The sequence below is a fragment of the Chiloscyllium plagiosum genome, chromosome 4 (genome assembly GCF_004010195.1).
Source record: "Chiloscyllium plagiosum isolate BGI_BamShark_2017 chromosome 4, ASM401019v2, whole genome shotgun sequence".
NCBI classification, from domain to species: domain Eukaryota; kingdom Metazoa; phylum Chordata; class Chondrichthyes; order Orectolobiformes; family Hemiscylliidae; genus Chiloscyllium; species Chiloscyllium plagiosum.
In genome coordinates this window covers 123,755,992-123,768,957 of record NC_057713.1, presented here as the reverse complement: position 1 = coordinate 123,768,957, position 12,966 = coordinate 123,755,992, and the positions used below count along the sequence as shown (strand labels likewise).

At 42.8% G+C, this 12,966-nt stretch overlaps 1 protein-coding gene across 6 annotated transcripts in view; it reads left to right on the top strand.

Annotated features, from left to right (window-relative positions):
- LOC122549388 (polyamine-modulated factor 1-binding protein 1-like) overlaps window positions 1-12,966 on the top strand; it is a 508,658-nt gene that overhangs the window by 375,582 nt on the left and 120,110 nt on the right. For 5 of the 6 annotated variants that reach the window (XM_043689125.1, XM_043689128.1, XM_043689124.1 and 2 more), the window contains one exon: window positions 6,400-6,567. The exons of the other annotated variant lie outside the window; for it this stretch is intronic. In XM_043689125.1, coding sequence (XP_043545060.1) covers window positions 6,400-6,567 — 168 coding nt within the window. The remainder of the gene's footprint in view (window positions 1-6,399; window positions 6,568-12,966) is intronic. 6 annotated transcript variants of the gene reach the window in all.

Here is a 12,966-nt window from a genome sequence, read left to right as displayed (position 1 = left end):
ACTCACAACAACTGCTCCTTAAATAGTCTCCACATATCTGCTGTGCCTTCTGTGGAACAATTGCTCCCAGTCTGTACTTCCAACTCCTGTCTGATAGCGTCATAGTTTCCTTTTCCCCAATTAAATATCTTCCCTCGGTAACTGCACCTTTCAGTCTCCAAGGCTATGCTAAATGTGAGGCAGTTGTGATCTCTTTCACCAAAGTGCTCTCCCACCGCGAGATCTGACACCTGTCCTGGCTCGTTGCCGAGCACCAAATCCAAAATGGCTTCTCCCCACGTCGGTCTGTCTACGTACTGAGTAAGGAAACCCTTCTGAACACACCTGACAAAAATGGCTCCATCCAAACCATCTTCACTGAGGAGGTTCCAGTCGATATTGGGTAAGTTGAAATCACTCATAACAACAACCCTGCTACTTTTGCATTTTTCTAGAATCTGCCTGCCTATGCGATCTTCAATTTCTCTACTGTTATTCGGTGGTCTGTGGAAAACCCCCAATGCAGTGGCTGCTCCCTTGCTGTTCCTAATTTTCACCTATACTGACTCAGTAGACAAACCTTCCTCAACAACCTTTGTTTCTGTAGCTGTGATGCACTCTCTGATTAGCAATGCTACACTCCCTCCTCTTTTTCCACCCTCCTTGTTCTTTTTAAACGTTCTAAACCCTGGAACATCAAGCAACCATTCCTGCCCCTGTGAAATCCACGTCTCCATTATGGCCACAACATCATAGCCCCAAGTACTGATCCATGCTCTAAGTTCATCACTCTTATTCCGGACACTCCTTGCATTAAAGCCTACACACTTTAAACGATCCCTATGTTTCATCACATGAGAAACCTTCCTGATAGCTTCAATATATCCTGTCGCTGTTCTGTCAGCAACTGCCCCTCTCAGATATGCAGCTCTGATTCCCACCCCCCTGCCAAACTAGTTTAAACCCTCCCGAATCGCACAAGCAAATCTCCCACCCAGGACATTTGTGCCCCTCCAGTTCAGGTGCAACCCGTTCTTCTTATACAGGTCCCACCTTCCCCAGAAGGTATCCCGATGGTCTAGGTATCTGAAGCCCTCCCTCCTGCACCAGCCTCGCAGCCAAGTGTTGAGCTATATTCGCTGACTGTTCCTCATCTCACTGTCTCATGGCACCAGCAGCAAACCTGAGATTACCACTCTACTCGTCCTGCTCTTCAGCTTCCAACCTAACTCTCTTTAATCACTTTTCAGATCCTCACTCTCTTTCCTGGCTATATCATTGGTGCCAATATGTACCACGATTTCTGGCTGCTCACCCTCCCCCTTCAGAATCTTGTAAACCCGATCAGTGACTTCCCGGACCCTGTCACCAGGGAGGTAACATACTTTCCAGGAACCCTGTTCCTGACCACAAACCCTCCTGTCAATCCGTCTAACTATTGAGTCCCCTACCACTAGCGCTTTTCTATTCCCCCCCTTCCCTTCTGAGCCACAGTGCCAGGCTCAGTGCCAGAGATCTGATAACTATGACTTTCCCCTGGTAGGCTGTCCCCACCAGCAGTATCCAAAACGGTGTACTTATTGCTGAAGGGAACAGCCACAAGGGATCCCTGCTCTGACCGTCGGTTCCCTTTCCTCCCCCTGACAGTAACTCACCTGTCCTTATCCTGTGTCTGGGGAGTGACCACCTCCCTGTACATCTTCTCAATTTCCCCCTCAGCCTCCCGAATGATCCGTAGTTCATCCAGCTCCAGCTCCAGTTCCCTAACTTGGTTTTCGAGGAGCTGGAGTTGGGTGCACTTCCTGCAGATGTAGTCGGCAGAGATATGTGAAGTGTCTCTCACCTGCCACATTCTGCAGGAGGAACATGCAACTGCCCTAACATCCATATCCCGCTACTCTGAAAGCCCACACAGAACTAAACAAAGGAAGAGAAGAAAAAAAAGAAACCTGAAAACTTAACATCAACTTATAGCTGAAAGATTACTTTTCATTCAAAGTTACATCAAGTGATAGTTGAGTGACTTTTTTTTAAATACTGCTTGAAAGCCCTCATAAGTGGATGATGTCAAAAGTTTTTGGTAGTGTTATGCTGCTACAGGTGATGAAGATAGAAGGCATGTTGAACCTTTCATTGGGGAGGGCAGGAATTGTATCTGATCTCCACCCCTTTCCTACCTCCATTAGAATTTAGTTTAGGGGGACAGAAGGTTTATAGTCAAACTTCCTGCCCCATTGTCAGTTGGAACCTTTGAAAAGTCCATGAAACCAGTGGAAAGCAAACCTATAAACAACAAACTTCCCTGAAGCAAAAGGAGTGTGGCTGTTTTTTTGTTTCATTGATGGGCGCACTTGACAAAAGGCACTTGGTGCCTGTTAAAGAGCACAGGCACTGAGCACAGACAGCCAGTTCTAACCCTTGGTTCTGATTCACTATTCTCCATTTCATCCCCTCGTCTCATGTTGCTCACTCCCCTATCCACAATTCATTCATTTGACTCCTAGATCTTTAGACTGTGCATTTCCCTTCTGGTAGCAGCAACAGCCTCCGATGTAGCAATTGCTCGCAAGCAGGACATCTACCCTCGAAATGTAAATCCAGAGAAAGACCTTCCAGTGTCCTTGGAACTACCTAACTGATGGAAGACCAAACAGGTCTTTGTTAGTTGGTGTACTCCTGGTATCTCACTGGCTAGCCAGCTAGCAGCAAGACTCACATCACCAACAGAAGGTTCCACCTGAAATCTTTCTCCCAAGCAGTATCAAACTTCTCTTTGAATGCATGTACATTTCCAGAACAGTTACATCTTTCCTATTGGCAATAACGATTGTCAGTCTACTTTAATAGATTTGTCATTTAAGATAACTTGGTAGTGACTTCAAAACAAGCTCTGAAATGTAAATTATTTATTTTATTTAGTTCTTTTAATGCTTTAATAGTGTTGTTATTTATGTTGTCGTTTCAACGGCAAGAGGATTTAGTAAGGACTTTAAGGGATGAGGTCAATGAGGAACAGAGCCAGTATCAGAAGCAACAAAGGCATTTGGTTAAATTAAACTACCACATGTCTGAATTAGAAGCAGAAGTGGATAATCTCAAAATTAAACAAAAAGTGAAATGGAGATAGTAAATGAACTTTCAATTTTTATAAGTAGTTATGTTGTGTCATTGTTCACAAATGACCTTTGGCAAGCATTAGAGTCAATAAATGCTTTATTCTTCAGTTCTGAAATGATTCAGACTGATGCCTGAATTCATGATTGTGTTTTGTTTTATTTAGTACAAGTAATACTCAGTACATGCTGATATCTGAGCAATAGTATCGAAGTGCAACAGTATTATTGTTTACATCTTGATCAGAAGTGACTTCTCCCAGTCATGATCCGTCAATGTAACATGTAATATCCCTACAATCTCTCCGCTCAGAACACACTTTCTTATATGCTTGTTTCATTGAAACCTTTTTGGAAACTGATTTAATCTCATAATTATCTTGCTGTTTATTTGAACAATTCAACTGCAAAAGGCACCTGTACCCATCCAAACAGGTCAGAATCTCAGAATTGTTGATGACACATGCTCAGATATGTATTAACTCGAAAAATCATTCTAAGGCTAAAGTTGACTAAAGCAAGAAAAATATGGTTGGCTTGGTACTCAAGTAATTTGTCTCAACACAATCTAGGTCAAGGATTCTACAAGTCTTTGCCTTTAAGTTTTCACACCATCTGTGTGGCATTTTGCTAAATTTCTGATGTACATTAATTATTGATATTTGGTTCCCTTGAAGCAGTTGGGGTCAATAAAACACTGTAAATGAAGGCCTAATTTTCCATCATGTCACCTGTCAGTCTCTTGTAACCAGAATGTATCACAAGTGAGATTATTCTATCACAACCAGAAATGACACTAATTTACAATCAATCAGTCATCATGTTTGGGTTCCTTTAATTAACAAAGAAACCCAAAGTAGGGATTTCCCAAGATTTTACACAGGAACAGAGGAGTGGATTAAGAATGGAATTTTGAATATAAGAGCAGTGACAACAAGTCCAGTAGGTGAGTTGCTTATAAAATCTAAGTGAAGCCGAGATAGATTTCCTTCTTTCTGGGAGCAGTAAAATCTAAGGCTAAAATGAGTGCAAATGTTCCTGTGACATTCAATTTCAGACAAATGCTGCTTTAAACAGCAATATCTGTTTTGTAAATGTTTACCTGACTGTAAGCCCACAAAAGAAGCAGAGGGTTAAGCTGATGCCAGAATTTTGTTGGGTTAGCAGTGCATCTATAAGGCTACACCAAACTTATTGAGCATTGTGCTCAAGGAAAGAATTTAAACCATTCACTCCTAAATGTTTCTCAACTTGGAGTGTTTTTTTTGGTATTAAATGAGATGGTGGTCTTCAGAACGGGACTCTTTCCTATCATACATTCAGATTGAGCTTTTTTAGGTCAGGTTTACCATGATTAGATACAGACTAAACTTTTAGTATAAACCTTTTAACTGTATATGTCAGCCTTGGTTATAGCTATGCATCAGTGTGACCTTTTCACACTTCTATCCACCAGTAAGGAGAGGCTGGAAAAACTGGGATGTTTTTCACTGGAATGTGAGCGGTTGAAAAGTGACCTTATAGAGGTTTATAAAATTAGGAAGTTGCGCAGATAAGGTGAATAGCAAATGTCTTTTCCTTGGGGTGGGCACATCTTTGAAAGCTGAAAGAACTATGGATGTTGTAAATCAGAAACAAAAACAAAAATTGCTGGAAAAGCTGTGCAGGTCTGGCAGCATCTCTGGAGAGAAATCTGAGGAATTTTCACTCAACTCAAAACTTTATCTCTGATTTCTCTCCACAAGTGCTGACACACCTGCTGAGCCTTTCCAGCAATTTTTGATTTGGTTTTTGGGCATATTTTTAAGGTGAGAGGAGAAAGCTTGAAAAGGGACCTGAGGGGGCAACGTTTTCATACAGAGGGTGATTCATTTCTGGAATGAACTGCCAGAGGAAGTGGTAGATGCAGGTATAGTTACAACATTTAAAAGACATGTGGACAGGTACATGGATAGGAAAGATTTAGAGGGATTATGGGCTAATGCAGGCAAGTTGGTCCAGTTTAGCTTGGGAACATGGTTGGCTGAGTTGAACATGACCAAGCATGTGGATGAGGGTAGAGCAGTGGATGTAGTGTACATGGATTTTAGTAAGGCATTTGATAAGGTTCCTTATGGTAGGCTTAAGTGGAAAGTCAGGAGGCATGGGATAGTGGGAAATTTGGCTAGTTGGATAGAACTGGCTAACCGGTCGAAGTCAGAGAGTGGTGGTGGATGTTGAATATTCAGCCTGGAGCCCAGTTACCAGTGGAGTTCCGCAGGGATCAGTTCTGGGTCCTCTGCTGTTTGACAAGCCCCTGATCTCTCCTCGTGATGCTCTCTTGGGTGCAAAGCTCACCACCTCTTCTTGAAAGTGGTCCCTTTGAAGACAGGTGCAGGCAGCAGCCGCTTGAGTTCCTCCTCTTCACCCCCCCCTCCATTAGCCCTCCCCACCATCACCAACGACATCTGCCAACACGGATGAGGTTGGAGACGATGTGGTTTTGCCAAGAGGCTCCTTCACCTCATCCCAACAACAGTCTACTCACTCTCACTGGATGTCATTTCTCTGCTTTGCAGAGAAGATTTACCAGGATGTTGCCTGGAATGGAGCGGAAGTCGTACGAGGGTAGGTTGAGAGTTCTCGGCCTTTTCTTGTTGGAACGGCGAAGGATGAGGGGTGACTTGATAGAGCTTTATAAGATGATCAGAGGAATAGGTAGAGTAGACAGTCAGAAACTTTTTCCCCGGGTACAACAGAGTGTTACAAGGGGACATAAATTTAAGGTGAAGGGTGGAAGGTATGGGGGGATGTCAGGGGTAGGTTCTTTACCCAGAGAGTGGTGGGGGCATGGAATGCGCTGCCTGTGGGAGTGGCAGAGTCAGAATCATTGGTGACCTTTAAGCGGCAATTGGATAGGTACATGGATAGGTGCTTAAGCTAGGACCAATGTTCAGCACAACATCGTGGGCCGAAGGGCCTGTTCTGTGCTGTATTGTTCTATGTTCTATGTTCTAGAAGTGTCTACTTCTGTGCTGTATGACTCTATAAATGAGAGCATTTGAAATCTTAGACCTTATATTGGTAGAAAAGTATTTTTAAGTCATCCTGATACAGTTTGGTGCTGTGAGCCCATGCCTGAACTGACATACATGAACTGAGATGTCAAAGATCATTTGGATCAATGGAATGAGAAGTTTGTTTGAATTGTAACTCACTTTCCTGTGACTTTTAAAATTAATCATTCCAAGTGAGAATAATAGATTGTAAAGCATGTTAGTTCCCATTATATTCTCATTACAATAAGTGGAATGCTTGATGCTTTCAGATTAAGGATCAGGAAAGTCATATATCTGCGCTGGAAGAAGAGTTGAAACAGCTACAACATAAATATCATAATGTCTGTGAAGAGCTACTGAAAGAGAAGTCTCATGCCAAAGATTTTCAATTCAAGATGTCTACAGCTGAAATAAAGACAAAAAGCCACGCTGAAGAGGTATACTATAGTTTCCTGTTTCACTGAACACCAGCATTATTGTGACACAAAGAAATAGAACCATTGGAATGTGCTCCACTTGAGACAAGCTGGAACCAGGTTACTGGCAGCAAGGATAAATGGGGATCAGAAGGATATTAAACACGTCTACTGAGTATTTAATTGTAGATTTTCAAGGATCTCTCAAACAGATTGGATAGAGGGGAACCAATAGATGTATTGTATTTGGGCTTCCAGAAGGCATCCAACAAGGAAACACACAAAAGGCTGAGCCGTAAGATAAAAGCCCACAGTGTTGGAGGTAGTATATTGACACAGATAGAGAATTGGCTAATGGGCAGGAAACAGTGAGTAGGTATACAGCGTTCTTTTTCAAGTTAGCAACCTATTACCAGGGTGGTAACCAGTGGACAGAGGTCAATTCTGGGACCACAACTGTTTAAGATATATATTAATGATTTGGATGAAGGAGGGAAGTATACTGCAGCCACATTTTCAGACAACACAAAAATAAGTGGAAAGACAGGTTGTGAGAGAGATACAAACAGTTTACAGAGAGGTTTTGATGGGTTAAGTAAGTTGGCAAAAAGTTGACTAAATGGAACATAATATGGGAAAATGTGAAGTTGTTCATTTTAGAGGGGAGATTAAAAGAACAGAATTTTATTTAAGTGGTGAAAAGTGGAGAAAAATGCAGCACAAAGGGAATTGGGGGACATAGAACATAGGACAGTACCGGTCCTTTGGCCCTGGATGTTGTGCCAACTTTTTATCCTACTCTAAGATCAAACTAACCTATAAAACCTACATTTTACAATCATTCATGTGCCTATCCAAGAATAGATTAAATGTCCTTAATCTATCAGGCATCGCTGGCCATGCATTCCATGCACCCACCACGTTCTGTGTAAAGAACTGACCTCTGACATCTCTCCTAAACCTTCCTCCAATCACCTTAAAATTATACACCCTTGTGATAGCCATTTCTGCCCTGGGAAAAAGTCTCTGATGATTCACTCTATCTACGCCTCTCAGCATCTTGTGCACCTCTATCAAGTCACCTCTCATCTTTCTTCACTCCAATGAGAAAAGCCCTAGCTCCGTCAACCTCTCTTCATAAGACATGCCCTCCAGTACCGGCAGCATCCTGGTAAATCTCTTCTGCACCCTCTCCAAAGCTTCCGCATCCATTCTATAATGAGGCAACCAGAAGTGAACACAATATTCCAAGTGTGGTCCAGGGCTTTATAGAGCTGCAGCACATCCTCATGGCTCTTAAACTCAATCCCCCTGCTAATGAAAGCCAATACACCATAAGTCTTCTTAACAACCCTATCAACTTCGGTGGCAACTTTGAGGGATCTATGAACATGGACCCCAAGATCCCTCTGCTCATGCACACTGCCAAGAATCGTGCCTTTAATCCTCTGTTCTGTATTCAAATTTGACCTTCCAAAATGAATCACTTCACATTTTTCCAGGTTTAACTCCATCTGCCACTTACCATCAATGTTCCATTGCAACCTACAAGAGCCCTCTACACTATCCACCACTCCACCAACCTTTGTGTCATCGGCAAACTTACTAACCCATTCTTCCACTTCCTCATCCAAGTCATTTATAAAAATCACAAAGAGCAAAGGTCCCAGAACAGATCCCTGTAGAACACCACTGGTCACCAAGCTCCAGGCTGAATATTTTCCATCTGCTACCACCCTCTCACTTCTATGGGCCAACCAATTCTGTATACAGGCAACTAAATTTCCCTGTATTCCATGCCTCCTTATTTTCTGAATGAACCTACCATGGGGAACCTTATGAAATGCCTTGCTAACATCCATGTACGCCACATCCACTGCTCTGCCTTCATCAATGTGTTTTGTCACATTCTCAAATAATTCAAAAAGGCTTGTAAGTCATGACCTGCCCCTCATAAAGTCATGCTTGCTATCCATAATCAAACTATGGTTTTTCAAGTAATCATAAATCCTTTCTCTCAGAATCCTCTCCAATAATTTGCTCACCACAGATGTAAGACTGACTGGTCTGTAATTCCCAGGATTATCTCTATTCCATTTCTTGAACAAGGAAATAATACTTGCCACCTGCAATCATCGATGCAAAGGTCATCGCCAAAGGCGCAGTAATCTCTTCCTTCACTTCCTGTAGTAACTTTGGGTATATCCTGTCTGGCCCAGGGGACTTATCTGTCCTTTGTTGTTCAACATTTTCAGCACATCCTCCTTCTTACCATCAACCTGTTTGAGCATATCATCCTGTTTCGTGCTGTCTTCAGAAACATCAAGGTCCCTCTCAGTAGTGAATACTGAAGCACAGTATTCATTAAGAACCTCCCCTACTTCCTCCAACTCCAGGCACAAATTCCCTCCACTATGCTTGATCGGCCCTACCCTCATTCTGACCATCCTCTTATTCCTTACATAAGTGTAGATTGCCTTAGGGTTTTCCTTAATCTTACTCGCTCAAGATTTTTAATGTCCCCTTCTTGCTCTCCTAATTCCATTCTTCAATTCCTTCCTGGCTACTTTGTAAGCCTCTACAGCCCTGACTGATCCTTGACTCCTCAACCTTAAGTATGTTTCCTTCTTCTTGTATTTGTGCATGAAACATAGAAAGCGAACACAGAGGTGCAGTGAATAATCAGCTGAATGGAATGTTGTCCATTATTTCAACAGGATTGGGGGATAGAATCACAGAATCCTACAGTGCAGAAAGACGTCATTTGGAACATTGAGTTTGCACCAACCCTCCAAATAGCATTCCATCCAGACCTAGCCCCCTATTCTGTCCCCATAATCCCACATTGGCTAATTCACCTAATTTACACCTTCCTGGACATTACAGGGCCATTTAGAATGGCCAATCCACTTAACCTGCACTTCTTTGGACTGTGGAAGGATATCAGAGCACCTAGCAGAAACTCACATAGACACAAGAGAACATACAAACTCCATACAGTCACTTGAGGCTGGAATCAAACCTAGGTCCCTGGTGCTGTGAAGCAGCAGTGCTAACCACAGAGCCACCAGCCTGCCCTGATAAGAGTAGGGAAGTCTTACTACAACTGTACAAGTTGTTGATGAGACCACATCTGGAATACTGTGAGCAGTTTTGGTCCCCTTATTAAGGAAAGATATCTTTTCATTTGAGGCAGTTCAGCGAAGATTCACTAAGATTATCCCAGGTGTGAGGGATTGTCTTTATGAGCAAAGCCTAAACAGTTTGGGACTCTACTCACTGGAGTTTAGAAGAATGAGAGATGATCTCATTGAAACATGCAAGATTCTTATCAGTTTGACAAGGTAAATGCTGAAAGAATCTTTCCCCTCTTGGGAGAGTCCAGGACTAGGGGACATAATCTCCGAATAAGGGGTACCAGTTTAAGACTGAAATGAAAATGAAATTCTTCTCTCAGAGTTGTCAGCCTTTGGAATTTCTTGCCACAGAAAGACTGAGGGCAAAATCCTTGTGATCTTTAAGGCTGAGATGGATAGATTATTGATTTGTAGTGGAATTAAGAATTATAGTGAAAAGGCAGGAAAGTGGATGTGAGGAATCTTAGACAAAAGAGAAAATTCTGGAAAATCTCAGCAGGTCTGGCAGCACCTGTAAGGAGAGAAAAGACTCTTAGATCAGCCATGATCCTATTGAATGGTGGATGAGGCTCAAGGGGCCTGCTCTTATTGTTGATGGTCATATGGATAGGAGTCAGGGGAAATGATAAAGTAAGGAGTAATTTAAAAACAGAGAAAAAGATTAGAGTAACAGTCAGAATTTGTGCTTCACGCACCACAGGTAAAGTCTAAATGATAATATACTGACATCGAGACACTCTGGGTAAGGGTCATTCGGTTAATCTCAGTACAGACAATTTTTCTTATAAAGACAGATTTAGTAGGTTGGGCTTGTACTCATTGGAGTTTAGAAGTGTGAGAGGAAATCTTACTGAAACAAAGAAGGTTCTTAAGGGGCTCGACTTCAGGGGCCAGATGCTGAGAGGTTGTTTCCTTTTATGGGAGAGTCTGGGACAGCAGGTGTAATCTGAGAGTAAGGGGTCGCCCTTTTAAATCAGAAATATGGAGGAATTTCTTCTCTGGGTGGCTCGCGAATGTTGAATTATTTATCACAGAGGGCTGTTGAGGCTGGGTCATTGAGTATACTCAAGGCTGAGAGAGACGGATTTTTAATCAGTAAGGAATTGAGGCTTCTGGGGAAAAAGGCAGGCAAGTGGAGTTGAGGATTATCAGAACAACAGTGATTTTGTTAAATGGCAAGGCAGACAAGATAGGTCAAATGGCCCACTTCTGCTCCAATATCTCATGGCCTTCTGGTATTTTTATGTTCACTAATGATGTTTTAAATTGAATATCTGTCTTTCTAACTACACAGTGTTTCACAACAATTTTGGAGGCATTCCTTTTTATTTCCAAGTCTTTTGTAAACCTGTATTTTGTGATACTGTACTGAATTCTTCACTGAAGTTTCAATTGTAATACTGACTGTTTTGAAGAAATATATTGCCTTCCACAGGGCTCAGTGCTCGGGCCCTAGCTGCTTATGATGTACATTCATGATTTTAGAAGTAAAATGTAAGGAGTATGATCAAGAAGTTCACTGTTGACACAAAAATCAGAAGGATGGTAAATGGTGAAGAAGATAGCTATAAACAGCAGGGAGGATATCAATGAGCTGGTCAGATGGGCTGAACAGTGGCAATTGGAATCCAGTCGAGAAAAGCGTGGTGAGAGCTAACAAAGCAAGGGATTGTGCTATAAATGGTAGGACCCTGGAACGTACTGAAGATCAAAGAAACCTTGGTGTACTTATCTACAGATCCCTGAAGTTAGCAAGACAGATAGATAGGTGGCTAAGGAGGCACATGCAATACTTGTCTTTATTAACTGAGGCATAGAGTACAAGAGAAGGGAGGCATGCCAGAACTGTATAAAGCTCTTAGGTCACAACTGGAGTACTGAGTGCAGTTCTGATTATGGGAAAGATGTGATTGCACTGGAGAGGGTGCAGAGCTGCCTGGACTGAAGGATCTGAGCTTTTTTTTTTAAATTGATTTGTGGGACTTGGGTGTCACTGGCTGGCCAGCATTGCTAGACCATCCTTATTTGCCCTTCAGAAGGTGGTGGTGAGCTGTCTTCTTGAATCGCTGCAATCCACTTGCTATGGGTTAACCCACAATGCCAATAGGGAAGGAATTCCAGGATTTTGACCAACGACTGTGAAGAAATTGTGGTATATTTCCAAGTCAGGATGGTGAGTGGCTTGGGGGGGAACTTGCAAGTGGTGGTGTTCTCAAGTATCTGCTGCACTTGTCCTTCTAGATGGAAGTGGTCGTAGGTTTGGATGGTTCTGTCTAAGGATCTTTGGTGAATGTTTGCAGTGCATTTTGTAGAAAGTGCACACTGCTGCTACTGAGTGCTGGTGGTGCAGGGATTGAATGCTTGTAGAGGTGCGGGTTGCTTTGTCCTGGATGGTGTCAAGCTTCTTGGGTATTGTTGGAGCTGCACCCATCCAGGGAAGTGGGAAGCATTCCATCACACTCCTGACTTGTGCGTTGTAGTTGGTGGATAGACCTTGGGGTATCAGGAGGTGAGTTACTCACTGCAGTATTCCTAGTCTCTGACCTGCTCTAGTAGCTACTGTGTTTATGTGGTGAGTCCAGTTGGGTTTCTGGTCAATGGTAACCTTAAGGATATTGACAATGGGGGATTCAGTGATGGTAACACCATTGAATGTCAAGGGGCAGTGGTTAGAATGTCTCTTATTGGTGATGGTAATTGTCTGGCATTTGTGTGGCGTGAATGTTACTTGTCACTTGTTGGCTGAACACTATGCAATCATCGACGATCATCCCCACTTCTGACCTTATAGCAGAGGGAAGGTCATTGATGAAGCAACTGAAGATTGTTGGGTCTAGGATAATACCCTGAGGGACTCCTGCAGACATGCCTTGGAGCTTAGCTGACTGATCCTCCACAACCACAACCATCTTCCTTTGTGCCAGGTATGACTCTAACCAGCAGAGTGCTTGCCCCCTGATACTCATTGATTCCAGTTTTGCCAGGGTTCCTTGATGCCATACTCAGTCAAATGTGGCCTTGATGTCAAGGGCAGTCACTCTCACCTCACCTGTAGAATTCAGTTCTTTTGGCCATGTTTGAACCAAGGCTGTAATGAGATCAGGAGCTGAGTGTCCCTGGCGAAACCCAAACTGGGCGTCTCTGAGATTGTTGCTGAGCAGGTGCTGCTTGATAGCACTGTTGATGACCCCTTTCATCACTTTACTGATGATGGAGAGTAGACTGGGCAGTAATTGGCTGGGTTAGATTTGTCTTGCTTTTTGTGTGCAGGATAAACCTGGGC